The following is a 17,942-nucleotide window of genomic DNA, read 5'->3' on the forward strand; positions in this document are numbered from 1 at the left end:
CGCTCCCTCAGCGCGGCCGCGGCACTGCCTACACTTCCCGGCCTGCCCCGCGCCCCGCGCGGCTTAGGCGGGAACTACGCGTCCCGGCATGCACTGCAGGGGCGGGAGGGCCGGCTGAGCCCTGAGGAGGAGGGCGCGGCTGCGGGCGGCTCTCGGTGCGCGGCTTTCCGTGCCCGACTCTTACGGCTTCTTTGGGGTGGCACCCGGCGATCAGGATGTCGAGGAATGTAAGTGCTGATCGGACCCGTCCTGTCGTTGTTCCGCGCTGCGTGTGGTGGTCCTCCGGGTCGGTCCGCTCCCGCTCTGGCCGCTCCCCCGAGGTGGCCTGCCTTTGGCGAGGGGCCCTGTGCAGTGGAGGGGCCGCTGTCAAATCCCTCCTGGCATCACCAGATGAGCCAAAGAGAAGCCTCACCTCCTGTGTCGGCTGCACGTGCTGATCTTGTTGCACCTTGGTTGTCCCCCACAGCCAGCGTATATGGAGATAAACCCCTGGGCTTTCGTGCTTTAATGTGGCAGTGGCTAGGACAACAATAGCAGCTTTGATTTAAGCTATTTCTTTTTGTTGCTCAAGATGTAGTTATTTTAAAGCATGCAGGCACTTTTCCACTGGTGAGGTAAAATGTAACTTGCTATTTATAGCTATGTTTTAGCTGGTCTGGAATTCGGGAGTATTACTCAGTTTGTCATGGCCTGAATGCAGGGTGTGGACACCAAATAGGGAACCTAGAGACAGTGTGAAGAAAGCTTGAAGGGATGTGTTGAACCACTATAATAGGAATACTTTTTTTCCATCAGGATTAAGTTTTATTTATTAACTGTATTTCTGGTATCAAAAGTGTGGTAAGGCACTTAATAAGTGTGGGAAAGTTTTGGTCCAAGGCAGAAAGTGTTACCCTGTAGAGCAGCAGTATTAACAAAGCTAAAAGACTTATTTTGAAACAGAACGCCTTCCCCTTTCACACCAGTATTGCACTTTTGGTTTATCCCCAACAGTTCTCTGACACAGGCAGCAGAAAAGAACATGTTAAAATCACAAGTGAGTCCAAACCAGGATTCCTGGAGAGGCTCAGCGAGACTTCTGGAGGCATGTTGATGGGACTTGTGACATTTCTTCTGTCTTTCTACCTTCTTTTTACCAATGAAGTAAGTAAAATGCTGTCAGTGTTTGTACAGCTTTAAAGTGTCACAGCTGAGGTGACATTCAACTACTTTTGCATGTATAGCCTTACTAAAATGGTCCTGTTAAAGCTTTATTTCTTCATCCATGAGAAGAGGACGTTATGTCTGGAGAGCCTAGTGCTTATGCTTGGGGTATAACAGAAGAGTGAAATCACAGGGCCGCAGACAGTATTTCTGTACCCCCTGAGTGTTGTAGAGACAGTTACAGTGCGTGATGAGAGGTAAGATCCAAAACGTGTAAGTTCATGCAGAAACAGGCTGTAGTATTATTGAAAAAGGATTATATGAGCCAGTCTTCTCTCTTTGCTTGGGACAACATAAGGTCCTCATTTCTAGTGTTGTTATAATTGCATTAAATGAATTCATACTCCAGGTTGCAAAATTGAGGGTGTTACTGATTCGCAGTGTTACTTTATATCTTGATTTTAGATTTTAAAAAAATAATTAAAGTAAGCAGGGAATCCTGACACCCTACCATTGCAAGCATACATGCTTTTGGCAGTTCTGGAGTAGGGGAGCAGAATTCTGTGAATTTTCATGTAAGACTTCCTTTTATATTTCTACAAGAGGAAAAAGAACTACTCTCAATTTTGGTGACTTTGCAGGGAAAGCACACCATAACATGATGGTAAGGTAAGGAAAACTTCTGCCAAGTAGTTATGTGGGGCTGTGGAAAAAGTACCATAACTGGCATAATTTTTGCAGTTATTCATAAGCAATGAACCAGATAAGAAGTGAAGAGCAATAACTTTGGACCTTTGTAGGAATAATCTATGTATGTTTGAGGAGCTCAGTCAGTGTTAATGGTCCTGCTGCATGGCTTAAGAAGCAATGCCCCAGACTGTGTCAGACAGATAGTGAGCAGAGAAGTGCAAGTGTGTTTTGAGAATATGCCTTGAGGCTGAACATACAACTTTCCTTGTCTTCAGATCACCTGTGTTATGGATTAACCCCAGCCAGCAACTAAGTACCAAGCATCCACTTGCTCACTCCTCTCCTGCACGTGGGTGGGAAGGAGAATTGGGAAAATGGTAGAACCTGAGGGTTGAGATAAGAACAATATAATAATTGAAATAAAATAAAAATAATAATTAAAATAATAATATAATGAGAGAGAAGGGAGAGGAATTAAACCCAAAGCAAAGGGAAAAAACAAGTGATGCACAATACAATTGCTTTTCACCTGCTGGCCAATGCCCAGCCAGTCCCCAAGCAGCGATCAGCAGGCCCTGGCCAGTTCTCCCCAGTTTATGTATCGTGGGGGGCTGACCTTGGCTTGATGCTAGGTGTCCACCAAGCCACTCTTATCACGCCTCCTCAGCAGAACAAAGAGGGAGAAAATAAGATGGAAAACAAACCAACTTGTGGGTCAAGATAATGCAAAGGAAAACAAAAGGTGTTATTCTCTACTTCCCATCAGCACTTCCCAGGAAGCAGGGCTTCAGTACACATAGTGGTTGCTCCAGAAGACAAACATCATAAATAACAAATGCCCTCCCTTCCTCCTTTCTCTTAGCTTTTATATCTAAGCATATGTCATATAGTCTGGAATATCCCATTGGTCACTTAAGGGTCAGTTGTCCTGGCTGTGTCCCCTCCCAAGGTCTTGCTCACTCCCAGCCAACTGGGCAGGGAGGAGGTTGGAGAGACAGCCTTGATGCTGCGGAGCACTGCTCAGCAGGAGTGAAAACATTGGTGTGTTATCACCACCTTTCTAGCTACCAAGATGAGCACAGCACTCTGAGGGCTGCTGTGGGGCTCAGCCAGACTGAATACATATACTGAGCATGACATTCTATGGTATGGATATCCCTTTGGCTAGTTCAGGTCAGCTGTCCTGGCTGTGTCCCCTCCGATTTCTTGTGCCTCTCCAGCCTTCTCACTGGCAGGCCCTAAGAAACTGAAAAGTCCCTGACTTAGTATAAACATTACTTAACAACAACTGAAAAGAACCGTGTGGTATCACCATTATTCTCATACTAAATCCAAAACACAGCACTGTACCAGCTACTGAGAAGAAAAATTAACTCTGTCCCAGCTGACAGGAGGACAACTTGTCTGCAAACCTTTTTCCCAAAATACTGCTGTGCTGTTGATTCTCCACTAATTGATTTTTGCTTTTCTTGGTTGCAGGGACGAGCTTTAAGGACAGCCAAATCTCTTGATGAGGGACTTTCTCTTGTGATCCCCCTTGATAGCATCCACAGTGTGTCTCAGCAGAATGAAGGGAGACTGGTGCACTTAGCTGGTGCTCTGAGTACATCTAAGGTAAATAAAATCTTGGCAGATAGGAATATTTCAAACTTGGACGGAAGGAAAAGTCTTTGCCAATTAAAATTATATATGATATCCAGGAAAAGACATGTAGCTTCTTTCCTTCTCAATAAATATTGCTGGCTACCACCCAAGCTTTGGTTCTTGGCCTGGAAGCTGAGAAATGCTGTACGGCCTTGTACTCCCAGCTCCCAAGAAACATGCTACCTCTAGCTGTGTTTACCCCCCCATTGCCTTTGGTGGATAATTTCAATTCCCCTTTGATAGGGAACCTGTTGTATATTCATGGTGCTGTAAAGTCTTCAGGCTCTTGCAGTACAGAGGCTCTGCAAGTTCTGACTTTTCAGTAATGATGATGTTTTCCGTGGTCAGCCTGCATTGCAGAAGGTAACACAGCAGGGTAGCTTTCAGCAAAATAATATATCCCCCTGGTTTAAACTCTTAAGGCTGCATGCCATTAGCCAGCATTTCTGTTTTTATTCTTCACTGTGGCAATAATTTTTGATGATGATTCTTTAGGTCAGATTTATCAGTGATATAAAGAGATGCTCCTTTTTGTCTTTCATAACATACTGTATTCAACTGTGTGTAACATAGTACTAACTACATACAGTGAGGTATGTAAATGTGTTTGATAATAAAAGTACAATATTTGAGTTTGAGAGGTACAGCATTTATACTGACTTTTATTTTCTTCAATTTTCACATAGCCTTTGTTTGATCCCAGCTATGGGCTCTCCATCCAGGCTGTCAAACTTAAGCGTAATGTGGAAATGTACCAGTGGGTAGAATATGAAGAGTCCACGTAAGTGAAAGTGATCTTCAAAAGTTGTTTATAAAGCTGTTTTATTAACAGAATCCTATCACAATATTTTTTTGTCTCCACACCCAAAGGAAAAAAACCAACTTTTTATGGCTGGAGAATTCTAGAGCTCTTGACTTTTTTTAGAGAATCACTTTTCATTTCCTTGGAGGTGTCAGGTTTTGTAGATGGTCAATGCTGCACAACTTGCATCGGATAAAATTTGGGTAACATCCAAGGCCTTTTATCAAATGTTTCCACTTCCTGATTTTGTATAGCTTCATATGGGGTTTCTTAGCCTCCATGCTGCAGCTGTGGGTTTTTTTCATTAGTATTGTCTAATGCTGGGCCACCTCAGACCCCATTAATCTATTTTCTGTCATATGTTGTCAACAGAATTCAAAGATCTTTACCAATTTCTGAAAGAGAAAAAAAAAAGAGAAAACACTCACGTTTTCCCCAAAGACTCAGCCAATTTCTATGCTTTCTAGTGTTCCTAAAGCTTCTTTTATTTATTGATGTACTTTCTGTTCATCAGGGTTTCTGTAACTCTATCCCTATTATACTCCCTGCCTGCTAGTTGATTACCAGAATCAAAACCATTGCCCCAGACTACTTGGTCCTGAGTTTTTTCAAGTAAAACTGTATAATTCTCTTTTTCCCTGCATCTGCTAAGCCTTTCTTGCTGCTATTCTACTTGAGCATGCACCCTCAAGCCAATTTTTTCCCTCTGCCCTCAAAAAGGAAATATAAAAAGATTTTTGCTGAATCCAGAAACTTCATCCTATTTTCCCTTGGCTTTCTTCCATAATGGCAATGATTTACTTGTTGGTGGTTTTTTGGTTGGTTGTTTTTATTTAAATCTCCTGAAGGGGTCTTAATTTTTTTTTCAAAAGTGAATCCAACAATTTGAATTATGAATTCCAGTATCAACTCTGATAAATCCATTGATCCAAAACTGCCCGTTTGATACCTACAATCTAGCAAACACTATAATATTTCAAATCGATTAAAAAACCTGGTTGTATCCAATTGAATCTAGAAATCAGATTCTTTTTGCAGACTTGTGGACACATGAGACTTTTTGGCGTGTGGCTATGAGGGAAATCTCTTAATTTCTTTGGTACTTAATACATGTGCAAATGGAAGTACTTAATTAAACCAAGACATGATTTCTCAATTTTTAGAAGACTCTGCTACCCCTTATCCTTAATAATCAAAAGCCAACACTGTAGCTGTGAAAGTAAACTACAAATTTTAGTTGGTTGAGAGACAGTCAAATTCGTTTATGATAGGCAATATTGTATGTGCCTTTTCAAGGGGATTTACAAAACGAATTAGATGTTACTACTCTGCTGGTAGTTGCAAGCACAAGAGGGAAAATGTTTCATTTACTAATAATAATTCAGAGAGTAGTATAAAAGTTATTAGCTATTATGTCAGTCTGACTCCACAGAACTTGCATTTCAAATGTCTTTTGTGTCATACAGGCGTAAAAAAGAAAAAAAAAAGACATTGTGAAGGTGTGAAGAATAACTTATCAGTTTTAACACACTTATAGTGCAGCATCTGTAAAAGACACTGATTTAGGTCAGCTTGTCTCACTGTCTAATACTGCTTATTCCTTATTGATGTAGTCAACACCTTTTTGGCAACATGGGAATAAAAGGGTTGTGGCTGTTTAGCATTTGTGTGTAGTTGTCTCATACAGAGAAACTATGTCCTCAGAACAGGTAGTTCAGAGAGTCGTAAAGGTAAGTTTGCGTTGCTTGTGACCCATCTGTGCATTTCGTTTGTAAAGTGTATTCTGCCCTGAGCAGGGGTGTGTGTGTACTGTTCTGGTTTTCATCCCACCCCTTTTCTCTGCAGGGAATATGAAGAGAATGGTGAGATTAAGAAAGAGACAAAGTATTCGTATAGTAAGTTGATCAACAGAAACACCCTTTTTTTTTTTAATGAATGTACCTTTGGACTTTTGTATGTGTGTATTCAGATTTTTGTTGTAAACGCTGTATTTTCTTCTTGGGAAAGAAAGTGAAGAAATAAGCAAAAATTCTGTTTCCTAAACAAATGGCAGGACCTCCTTTCTTGAGGTAACTGAGGTGAAAGGAGGTGTGCTGTTAGCAAACACCTACTACAGAAAATCTAAGTCTTGTCTTGGAACTCCCAGAGGTTCAGAGCAGCATCCAGGGATGGGATGTTCCAGATACAGGGCCTGTAAGGTCCTCAGTACAGGAGATGGGCAGAGGTGGGAGTGTTACCAAAGCTGATTACTCTTCAGAAGTGGAGTAAATAGGGCATATGTCAGGTATGAGCAGAAGCGAACAGACAGGGAAGAACAGTGTAGCTCCAGCCTGTAGGATAGACTGATGAGAATCTGTTTAGATGTTGATACCAGCTAATGAAAACCACCAGCACCTTCTGATGTGCACTGTGGCTTTTGCCAAATGCTTTTTTGGCAGGGGTAGAACTGAGAGCATTATTGTGATCTACCCAGTGGCAGAAAAATATTCTGAGTCATTGTGTATCTGGAGATTGGTTTCTGTGCTTCATTTATCTCTGATTAAAGCACGTGGGCATGCAGCATGGGCGTGCAGCAGTTTCTGGGTGTGATCATAACAGTACCCCAGCTCAGTGAAGCATGGGATCCTGCAGCATGGAGATACGTAAGGAGCAAAGCTAGTGGTTGTGAGCTGTGAAAAAACCTTATGGTGGCAGGGACCAAAAAGAAATGCCATTTAAAAGAACAGCTGCCCTCTCAATATTGGTGGATTCTGTCCAGTAAAAGTCTGTGCGTTATTAGTTGTGGTGGGTTAGCCTTGGCTGGCAGCTGCTTGCTTACTCTCCCACTCAGCAGAACTGGGGAAGAGATTGGGAAGAACAGGAATGAGAGAGCTTGTGGGTTGAAATAAAGGTAGGGAGATTGCACACCAATTACCACTGTGGGCAAAACTGACTCGACTTAGGGAAAATTAACTTAATTTGTTGTCAATTAAAATAAGTAATTACTGGTTCAGGTGTTGGCAGAACACGTTTGCTCTCACTTTTTCCCAGTCTCAACTTGAGAATCCTCTCACCCTTGTTATTGCCACAGGTTACACTCCGTCCCTTTAGTGGGGCAGCGAGTGGTGCAGGGAGTGGGAGCAGGTTTACAGTCAGTACAGAGTGGTTTCTCTCTGCCACTTTTTCCTTCTCACACTTTTCCCCTGCTCCGGCATGGACTCTTCCCATGCTGCAGTGAGTATCTGCTCTGCTGTGGAGCACTTCCTTCTCCTCCTATGACTTTAGTGTTCCCTCTGTAGTTTCTTACTCGTTTTCGTTCCCTCCCTTCCCCATTTGGTGTTTTCTGCCCTTTCTTTAAAATGTTTTCACAGAAGTGCACCAAACTTCAGTGATGGGCTCAGCTGCGGCCTGTGGTGGGTCTGTTGCAGAGCCAACTGTGTCCAACACAGGGCAGCCTCTGACCTCTTCCCACAGAGACCACCCCTGCAGCACCCCACCACCACCAAAATCTTGCCATGTACCCAATACACTAGAATATCACTTTGTAGTGGTTTGATCTTGGCTGGACGCCCAGGTGCCCACCAAAACCACTCTTATCACTCCCTTCCTCAACTGGACAGGGGACAGAAAATATAACTAAAAGCTTGTGGTTCAAGATAAGGATAGGGAGATCACTCAGCAATTACTGAATCAGCTTGGGGAAATTAGTTTAATTTATTACCGTTCAAATCAGAGTAGGATAATGAGAACTAAACTCAAAACTTAAAACACCTTCCTCCCAGCCCTCCCTTCTTCCTGGGCTCAGCTTCACTCCCAAGTACCTCCCTCCCAACAGGCGATGGGGGATACGGTCAGTTCATCACATGTTGTCGCTGCTGCTCCTTCCTCCTCACACTCTTCCCGCTGCTGCAACATGGAGTCCCTCCCACGGGAAACAGATCTCCATGAACTTCTCCAACGTGAGTCCTTCCCACAGACTGCAGTTCTTCATGAACTGCTCCAGCATGGCCCCCTCCCATGGATGCAGTCCTTCAGGAACAGGCTGCTGTAGTGTGGGTCCCCCATGGGGTTACAACTTCTGCCAGCAACCCTGTTTCAGTGTGGGCTTCCATGGGTCCCAGCCTCCTTCAGGCATCCACCTGCTCCAGCATGGGGTCCTCCCCAGGCTGCAGGTGGAGATGTGCTCCACCACGAACCTCCATGGGCTGAGGGGAACAGCCTGCCTCACCATGGGCTTTACCACAGGCTACAGGGTAATTTCTGCTCCAGTGCCTGGCACACCTCCTCCCCGCCCTTCTGCACTGACCTTGGTGTCTGCAGAGTTGTTACTCTCACCTATTCTCACTCCTGTCTTCTGCTGCAATTTGTTGCACAGATTTAATTTTCCCCTTCTTGAATACATTGTCCCAGAGGCACTACCACTGCTGCCAATTAGCTCGACCTTGGCTAGTAGCAGGTCTGTCTTGGAGCCAGCTGGCATTGGCTCCATCGGGCATAGGGGAAGCTTCTGGCATCTTGTCACAGAAGCCACCCCTGTAGCCCCCCTGCTACCAAAACCTTGCCACACAAAGCCACTCTACTCTTAAAATGATTCCCCACTCCCTCTACTGTTTAACCGAACTCCATTTCCTTCCTCTCTACTGCTTCATGGAAATAGAACAAGCTGTATTTAATAAGGAAGGTGCTCAAGAAAGGGACTCTAGGTTTGTGGGATTTATAAAGAACCTAGTAGAGTCTGTTCTGGGCATGTGGGAAGGCTGCTGTAGCCCAGACAAAGGCAGCATTATGCATTTTTGACAATGGCACATACAGCTACCATCTCTATCTGTTGCTTGACTGCACTGAAACTTGCTAATTCTAGCAGAAGTTGCAGCCTTTCCTCACAAAACCAGGTTATTCCCAAAGACTGGATTGAGGAATCAAAACCTGATCATGGAAGATGCCAACAGCAAAGCTCCCACTGTGCAAAGCTGAGTTACAGTTTTATCCCTGGAATCCCTTTTTTGTTCCTAAATCTTGCTATTCCTTGTTAATATGCTAGGAGGATGGATTTAGGTATCAATACAGACTATCACGTACATACTTTGATGTAAACAGTATTACTAAAAGTGTAACTTCAAACTGATTAATTGGTCGAGAGGTGTCTTCAGTAACTAAGATCTGAGTGGCAATTCTTCCTGTCTTTTCCTCAAGTTTCTTATCGTTTTCTTTAGATACTGAGTGGAAATCGGAAGTTGTGAACAGCAGAAACTTTGATCGAGAAATCGGACACAAAAACCCTAGGTAATTTACCACCTGACACAGTCCTCCTAGATTCTATCACTGTATCCGATCAGAGACAAGACGAAAGCCAAATGACTAATCTTCATGCCAAATGACTAATCTTCATGACAGAGTGAAGTAGATGGAAACTGTTGGTCTTTTGGTAGTTGGGAGAACTAAAGCATAGAGAAATTAGAGAACAGTTCAAAGCTCCCTGATGGAACCAGAATTACACTATCCATCAGCAATGGCTGGACATCAGGCTATTATTATATTACTCCTGGACCATGTAGTCTCCAAGTAGGAGAACATGAATGGGTTCCTGACTGTTACTGTCTGTTAGTGCAGTCCATTACTAATTCTTTCTTCTATTACAAGCACAGGGTTAGAATAGCAGACATCCCATGAGCTTGTCACACCACTTGCATGCTGCTTTTTCTAAGCTAGCACGGATGAGCTCACAGGCTTATTTGTGGCAATCACCCATATATAATTTGTTTATGTATCTCTCATCTGCAGTATTTCAGTTACACTATGTGCCATTTTTAATGCTAAGTTTTAGCTTTACTGTCATTCTCACAGAACCTGCTTAGTTCCTTAGGTTGCAGGATGCCATCTGGGAAAAAAACATTATGTGTGAGTGAAAAATACAGCTGGAGAGACAGTAAGACTAGGATACCAATAAAAGTTTGAACTTCCCAAAATCTTCAGACCTGTATTTTGGTTCTGTGGGCTTATTCAAATACACTGCTCTTTATTTGGAAGTACTACTTAAGGAGGGAAAGCAAAGATCTGTGTGTTTTTGATTGTAAGTCCCAACTAGGAGACTTGTTTAGATGAGAAGCAATGGGAAAAAAAAGATGCACAAATAATACACCTGCTTTGTCTCCTCCCCATGCACACTTTTTTGTCAATGAAAATTCTCCAAGCCTTCCCCAATAAATACAAATCTCCAACTGAGAGTAAAAAACATTTTTGATTCAGTGCTATCGCAGTACATAATTTAAAAAGTGTTGCAGCTAAGAACATTTCATCTGAGTGTATTGGTACAAACCAAGGAAACTGAGCATAACTGTGGTGGATCCTTGTGTGAGACAGCACGGTGTATGCAGATGTGCTGAAATTTAGAATTCATGCCTAGCAGTAATGAGATTCTATTTTAAGTATGTACTATATGTCTTCTTCCTTCCATCCATCTATCTTATCTTTTTATGCGACTTAGACATTTGTGAAAATAAAATATGTTGTTTACTGCCAGGGAGATTCTAGTAGTACTACTTATGAGAATGAAGTCAGGTTACAGACTGTAAGTAAAGGATTCCTGAGTCTGGAATTTGATTAACTTGGGCATGATGTAGAAGTACCATTATATGGAGAAGGTTTATGATCTAGGTTTCTTAATTTAGTAGGTAAAATGTAGCAGTTGACAGCAGAAACTAAATAAATGCAGACTAGAAATAAAGTGCATTTATGAGTGTAGTTAAATGTCGCAGGGATTCATCTAGGAACTTGATTAATTCATTGTCGCTCAAAACCTCTATATCACCACTGACCAGCTTCCTAAGAGCTGAACTCCATTCCAGCCCATTATAGGTTCAGTGCAGAAAAAACTAGTAAAATCTCATGGTGTGAATGAAAGGTCAGGCCAGGGGATGAGACAGTCATATCATGTCTTAACTTATTTTAATGGCTCCAACACTATCAAGTCTGGACAGTTTCTTGATGGATTTGTTTTCACATAGTGACAGCCATTTAGCTCTTTGAGTTTCTCCTGATATTTGACGTAGTACCTTTTATGTACTCTGTATTACATACTGCAAATCAAGAGTTTGATCATAATTCTGGGACTAATCAGGGACTCTCTCTGTTCCTCAGTGCAATGGCTGTGGAGTCTTTCACTGCTGTTTCTCCTAACGTCCAGGTTGGCAGCTTTGTTCTTTCCAAGGGTAAGGATTGCTTTGTACTGGCTCTGTGCCTGCTGTTGCATCAGCAGTGGACTTTGGTTCTTTCCACAATGGCAGTCATGTCAAGTGACAATCAGGAAGCCAGCCAGCAAACTGGCTGATCCAAATTAGACACCAAACTTGGTATTGATTCTTTATTCTGCTTAGGTATTGTGGATAAAATTGATGACTTCAAGCAGTTGAGCTTGTCACACCTTGAGGATCCACATGCTGATGTTACCCGAGGAGGGGATTACTTTTACCACAGCGAGAACCCCAGGCGTCCAGAAGTAAGATGAGAAAGATAAACCAAAGCAGTAATTACTATCATGTGAAAAAGAAAGTAGGGGCATGTGCCATTTCTATTTAAATTTTTAGAAATGGGACTGCAGACCATCACATGGGATGACACCCTTAGTACAGTCCTTCAGCATGAGTGCCTCTCTTGCAGGAAGCTTCTGATCCTGCTTCTTTGTCCCCTGTTTTCTTGAGTCTGCCATGCTTTTAAATGGAGACACAGGATGGCGCTGGGAGGTGGGTTCTCCCTCTACCTTGCCGTACTGAACTGAGTAGAGTGAAATAGGTTGTTGTCAGCTTGCCCTCCTGTGCCAAAAGAAGAAATGGCAAGGGGTGAACAAAGGATCTCATCGGTGTTAATGTGCTTCTGCAGCTAAATCAGAGGAGCTATTGCAAAACAGCATTTGATCTGTTATGTTTCAGTTATCAACTAGGCCTGAAAAAGGTACATCTTGGAAATCATTCTGGGTATCCTCTGGCTTGACATAAACGTTCAGAGAAAGTGTTGATACATAAAGAGTGTTCCCATGCAGAGTTGTCCTTCCTGTGATTCTTCTTTGTAAAGAAATCTTTCTTAACTTCCAATGTTCTCTTGTTTATAGGTAGGAGACCTTCGTGTCTCATTCTTCTATGCAGGTCTGAGTGGAGATGACCCCCATTTGGGCTCCGCTGATAAGGTGAGTCCTCAGCTGTTTCTGTATTTTGCATACTCTTTGTCCCAGCTGAGTATCCAATATATATTTTCTTCCAAGGTGACTGTGATTGCTCGCCAGCGAGGTGATCAGCTGGTTCCATATCATACCAAGTCTGGAGATATCCTGCAGATTCTGTACCCTGGGGATCTCTCTGTGGAGGTGAGATACCACACTGTACTAGTGAGGGGTTAAAATTTGAGATGGTTGGGCAGAAGTAACAGGGGAGTAAGCTCACAGTCTCCTTCATACCTGCTCTGGAGGAGATACTTGATGTAAACATTGGCTTTTCTCTCTCCTTTTTCTAGGGCAATGCGTTGTAGCCTGTGTTTGCCTTCCAGGTTTCTGCATGTTCTTTGTGTTGCAGCAAAATGCCATGCTTCACCCACTAGCAGTAAATAATTTGGCTATGGTTATCCCTGATGGTTTTCTTAATTTTAAAAAGGAACCATGGCTAAAGTAGCTATATATTTATTTTTTTTAAATCCCCTTGTGTTGCTGATGAATGTCCTTTGCTTTAAAGGCTGTTTCCGTGCCTTCTCATTTTGCTTTTATGTGCTCTTTGGTAAGTTTCCCACTTGCACATGCAAGCACGTGCTTTTGAAAAGGTTGTGTGTAAAAATAGTAAAAATCAGGCTTTAATTAAACGAACCGTAGGAGCTATCCTCTTCAGCTTCTAGTAACAGAAGTTTAGGCTTGTCTGAAATGTTTACTGCTATTCTGGCTGAGAAAGAACCTTCAGGCAGAGCCTTATGCTCCAATAAATCCTGCGTGCTCCAGCAATTTGGTGATTCATGTACTCCTTTAAGTAGGTTCATTTCCATTAGTGATTGTTTCATGCCCTGTTGCAAAAATCCAAGATGTCAAGAATTTACAGGAGCTCCCAAAAGCAGTTGGAAAGACTTTTGAGTTCAGAGGCAGTAGCAGTAGGATCAGCTCTCTGCTGTGAGCTCTGAGTCTTCGTCAGGTGGAATTTTAGATCACTGGAAATTAACTGACTACAAATGAATAATTCATAAAGTATTTGTATGTACAAGTAATCGATCAGTCATACGTGTCTTTTCCCATTAAGTGTTTTATTACGTCTGAACCATCTTCATGTGTATGTTTTAGAGAGCCAGAGGGGCACACAACCCATTTTGAAAAAATCTTACTTGGAATTCTTGCAAATAGATGTTTTGCTTTGCTTGATGAAATACACACATAGCTTTTATCTCTTCTTCCCTGCATACTCTTTGCTTTCTTTCATATACCTTTCCTTCAGCCATCAGTGGATACTGTTGCCTTTTCTCTCTTCCTCCAAGCATAGTGAAGTCAGATTGTTCCTCCTTTATTACATTTGCTTATTAGTGCCTTATGTTTTTACAGTAATGTTGAATATATCCATTGGCAGCGAAACCTGTGTGCTTTCTGCCTGTGGTTATAATGTCAAACAGTGCTTGCTTAACTGTTTTAATTTAGAAAAATGCTGGTTTCCCCTGTGCTGCACTTTGAAATCTATTGTAGTGTGCTCAAAACAGCGCATAAAAGGCTGTGCAGAATGAGCTGCAACATACCTTTTATGAGAGAATTTGTACTTCTAAAATGCTGTGAGCCCTGATTTGCCTATAATACACTGGAATCAAGAGGTTCTTGAAAGAAATTGAGAAACAGGATGTATGTCATGGTGTTTGTTTTCAGGAAGTGTTTCAGAAAGAGCATGAGAGTAACACCATGAAGACCTGGGCTCTCCGTGCAGCAGGCTGGCTGTCAATGTTTGTAGGCATCAGTCTAATGACCCGAATCTTTTACACTTTAGGTAAGTTTTTTACAGAAAGGTAAAATTATTTAGAAATAGGATCATAATCCTTAGAGAGTCTTCTCTTGTTCACATAAGCAATTAATCAATTTGGAGGTTGGGAGGAATCTGGTTTGAACTCAGATTGGATCGGAAAGTCACTGTAGGCAACTGCAGGTAAACAGGATCCCAGAACCAGATCGTTGCTTTGTGAACATTAAAAAACAGTATGCAAATATCTGTTGCCAGTCTCAGAAGATCCCAGCCTAGTGTTTACCAAAATCAGAAGCCAAAGCACATGTTGGGCTGGTTCTTTCATGTTTAATTCAAGGTGCTGCAATCCAACTACTTTCTATATCCATACAAAAGTGGTCCCCCCAGCAGGTATTAATGAGCAGTTGTACAGTAATATGTCTTTGTGTATGGTTATTCTACACTACTATGAACAAACAGCAAAGAAAGTAGGAAAATGTTGGAATAAAAACTTACAGAAAGCGGGACAGTGCCTCAAACTTGTATAAACTTCAGACATCAAAGCTATCATTAGCTTTGTAGCTGCGAACGCTTGTTTGGTTTTTTTTATTATTTATCCATAAACATACTGTTATCTGTAAGATGTATTGTTGCCAGGAATTAATTTTTACGCTAGCGTATTATATCAGTTGCCCTAGGCTTGTTCCATAGCTGCAAGGCTATCAGTCTACTCTGCCTCTCAAGCCTTTGACAAGTCTTCAGACTTAATTTTGGGTTACTTCCTGTCTGAAGTGATGAGGATACCAGTGCCTTATATATTTAGCAGTTGCTTAATTATCAAATGCCTTGAGGATACTCTGTTGAAATGCCTTGTCCAGTGCTCTTGATAAATAATTTGAGTCTGTCGTTTGATTGCAATAGTCAGTGTGCAAATCCAAGGCGTGAATAAGACTTCCTTTTAAACTATCATCTTATCAACTACTTAATCACTTGTTTAATTGTTTCTGCAGTGGACTGGTTTCCTGTTGTGAGAGATCTGGTTAACATTGGATTAAAAGCATTTGCCTTCTGCGTAGCCAGTTCGCTGTCACTGCTGACCATCTCCATCGGCTGGCTCTTCTACCGCCCTCTCTGGGCATTGCTGATCGGGTTGCTCTCTGTAGTTCCAATTGTGGTTGCAAAATCTCGTGTTCCACCAAAGAAGCAGCAGTGAGGAGGTGGTTGGGTTTTGTGCTGAATCCTGGTTAGACACTTTTCCAGTGCATTTCTGTCCTGGTTGCTGCAGCATGCTTACAGCGTCCCACAGTTCAGCAGTATGCACCAAGAGTTGGGGAGGGGGCTTGAATGTGATCATTGATACACAGTATCCACGGAAAATATGACTATAGGATGCTGTTTGTAGGAAGCCAATGACACTGACTTGGGGAAAAAAGCCTTTTGGAATGTCTGTATTGATTATAAGTTAGTGAACAAGCAGATCTGTACCTTTTACCACTTACTAATTCCCCCTGATCTGAGAACTGGCAAGTCCTCACTGACAGGTGGGGCAAGGTGGAGAAGGTTTCAGCTTCATTACATGGACCGCGATTAGATAGCCTTAGGAAATGCGTGTGTGTACCTGTCTCTGACAAACCCTCCCGCTGCTGCCTTTTCTTCTGTGTACAGTCACGTACTCTTCTTTGGCTGATGCGTTTGGAAGTGTGTGTGTGTTCAAAGGAAAACCACAACGTAGTCAGCTGTCACACAATACACAAGATGTTTGCTTTTGGACTCGGGATTTTCAAAGTAACTTTTGGAATACTGAGCAGCCAGGTTAGCAGTGCTCTGTGGTACAGCGGATTTGTCAAAGCATTGATTTCCTCCAACTTTTTAAGTCTCTGAAGTTGTTCTTGGTTAAGCATCCAAAATGGTAATGTGGACTATACCATCACATAACTATTTCAAAAGTTTAATTTCAAATTGCACTTATTTAAGGGGATACTTAGAGGTCACTAACCTTTAAAAATCAACCTGCTGTTTTGAAAAAAAACTTAACTTCTATAATTGAATGTATATTCTTTAAAATATTTGGGGTTTGTTTTCTGTGTGTACTGTTTCTTTCTTGAATTTCATCTAGTGAGGACAATGAACATACTCCATGAAATCAAATAATGAAAACATTTTTGTGTGATTAGATTTCGTAGATGTTAGCCTAAATTTTGAGCTTTTTACCATGTTAGAGGAATGCCTTCTTGCAGTATTGTGATGACTCAGGTTTCTGTATTTGTGCTGTAACCAGTACTTGAGATTAGATACTGTCTTGTGCTGTTCCTGAGTCTCTCTCCACCTAGGTAAGAGTCTGGCTTCCAGATGTGCCCTCCCTATGCTACGGTGGGTTTTCTTCTGCAAGTATACACAGTTCAGTACAAAAATAATGTCTTAATTTATGAAATTCAGTTATGACTGTCAGAAGAAATGTGTTCCCTGTACCAAAGGAACTTAACATGAACATTCATAGGAACAAACGTTTGCTACAAAGGGTACTGGAAATAGAAATCTGAGTTATAAGTATTTTGAGTAGTACCTACTTTATTAGCCTTAATTATTTTCATTCTTCTGATATTTGAATGTTGTCAATTCAGTCTCATGGCTCGGTTCTGCTGGTAAAAGCAGTAGTAATCAGTGAAAGGTTATAGGAGGTGTAAGTGGTCTCATGCATGCAGCTGACATGAGTTAACGATACTGTGCAGTCTGCCCACTGCTCGCTAACACCAGCTTCTGCTCCATCAGTTAAGAATTGCACTCCACTGGGGAGAAAAGCAGGTGTCAGACTGCTCTTTCACCAGTGAGGCAGGAACCTAACCAGCATTACCATGTTAGAGATGAGGATACAGTTTTCTACACAAGTGCTGAGCTTTTGTATATTTAATAAAATACGATTTTCAAAAGGTTGGTCTGTAGGCTTCTTTTTTATTACATTTAAGTATTGCATGTTTCATATCCAGGTGCATGGACAATTAGTTTGTAGCTTCCACATGAACTAGTTTTGTTTTCGGTGGGATAAATGCACAGCTGGGTTGTGTTTATCCTGCAAACATTTTCCCATTTTGGGAAGCAAGTTCTATTAACAGCACAGCTGCTACCTGTTCTAGATACCCGTGGGATGAAAGGCTGGTTCCAGCCTGCCGTGGACTTACTGCCCATTACTGACTGCTTAAGCAATAGTGCCTCCGTAAGATTATTTGAAAAATACAATGGTTCAACCTGCCTGGATACAGACTTCTGTATTTTTTAAAGAGACTGGGGTTTACTGTGCAGCCAACAGCTTAAAATGCTTCTGTCTTGCTTCTGTCTTCCATACTGGTGTGTGCAGGAATGATGCAGAAGCAACAGGCTCCTGTCACGGAGAACATGCTGTTCTGCCGCCCAGGTGTGCTGTGGAGCCAGGGCTCCCCTCAGTTACACGTAGTTTCTATAGGAACAACTGAAGCAGCATTGCATTTCTCTTATTTCCTTACCAAAATCTGAAAGGCCATGTACCTGATCTGTCAATCACCTTCCCTTCCTGCTCTGTCTCACTTAAAGCACCTTTACTCTCGTGTCGCATGCCCAGGTTAGGAGAGCTCGCTGCCTGTGTAGCCGAGAGGTACCATCCTGCCAGCTGAAGATGTTACCGTCCCTTTCCCTGCTGGCTATAAATAGTCACTAGACTCACTCACTGCTTGGTGTCACCTGTGCCGTGTTCCCCCATCAGGCAGTAC

At 42.2% G+C, this 17,942-nt stretch overlaps 1 protein-coding gene across 1 annotated transcript; it reads left to right on the top strand.

Moving 5' to 3' along the window:
- Positions 1-96: 96 nt before the first annotated feature.
- Positions 97-17,129, top strand: TMEM43 (transmembrane protein 43). The gene is made up of 12 exons (XM_037386898.1): positions 97-227; positions 994-1,143; positions 3,313-3,447; positions 4,164-4,258; positions 6,125-6,174; positions 9,472-9,541; positions 11,396-11,466; positions 11,632-11,753; positions 12,363-12,437; positions 12,513-12,614; positions 14,133-14,250; positions 15,213-17,129. The coding sequence occupies exons 1-12, from the start codon at positions 216-218 to the stop codon at positions 15,413-15,415; spliced, it is 1,203 nt and encodes a 400-aa protein (XP_037242795.1). The 5' UTR covers positions 97-215; the 3' UTR covers positions 15,416-17,129.
- Positions 17,130-17,942: the final 813 nt, after the last annotated feature.

Source organism: Falco rusticolus, chromosome 4 (assembly GCF_015220075.1).
Source record: "Falco rusticolus isolate bFalRus1 chromosome 4, bFalRus1.pri, whole genome shotgun sequence".
NCBI lineage: Eukaryota > Metazoa > Chordata > Aves > Falconiformes > Falconidae > Falco > Falco rusticolus.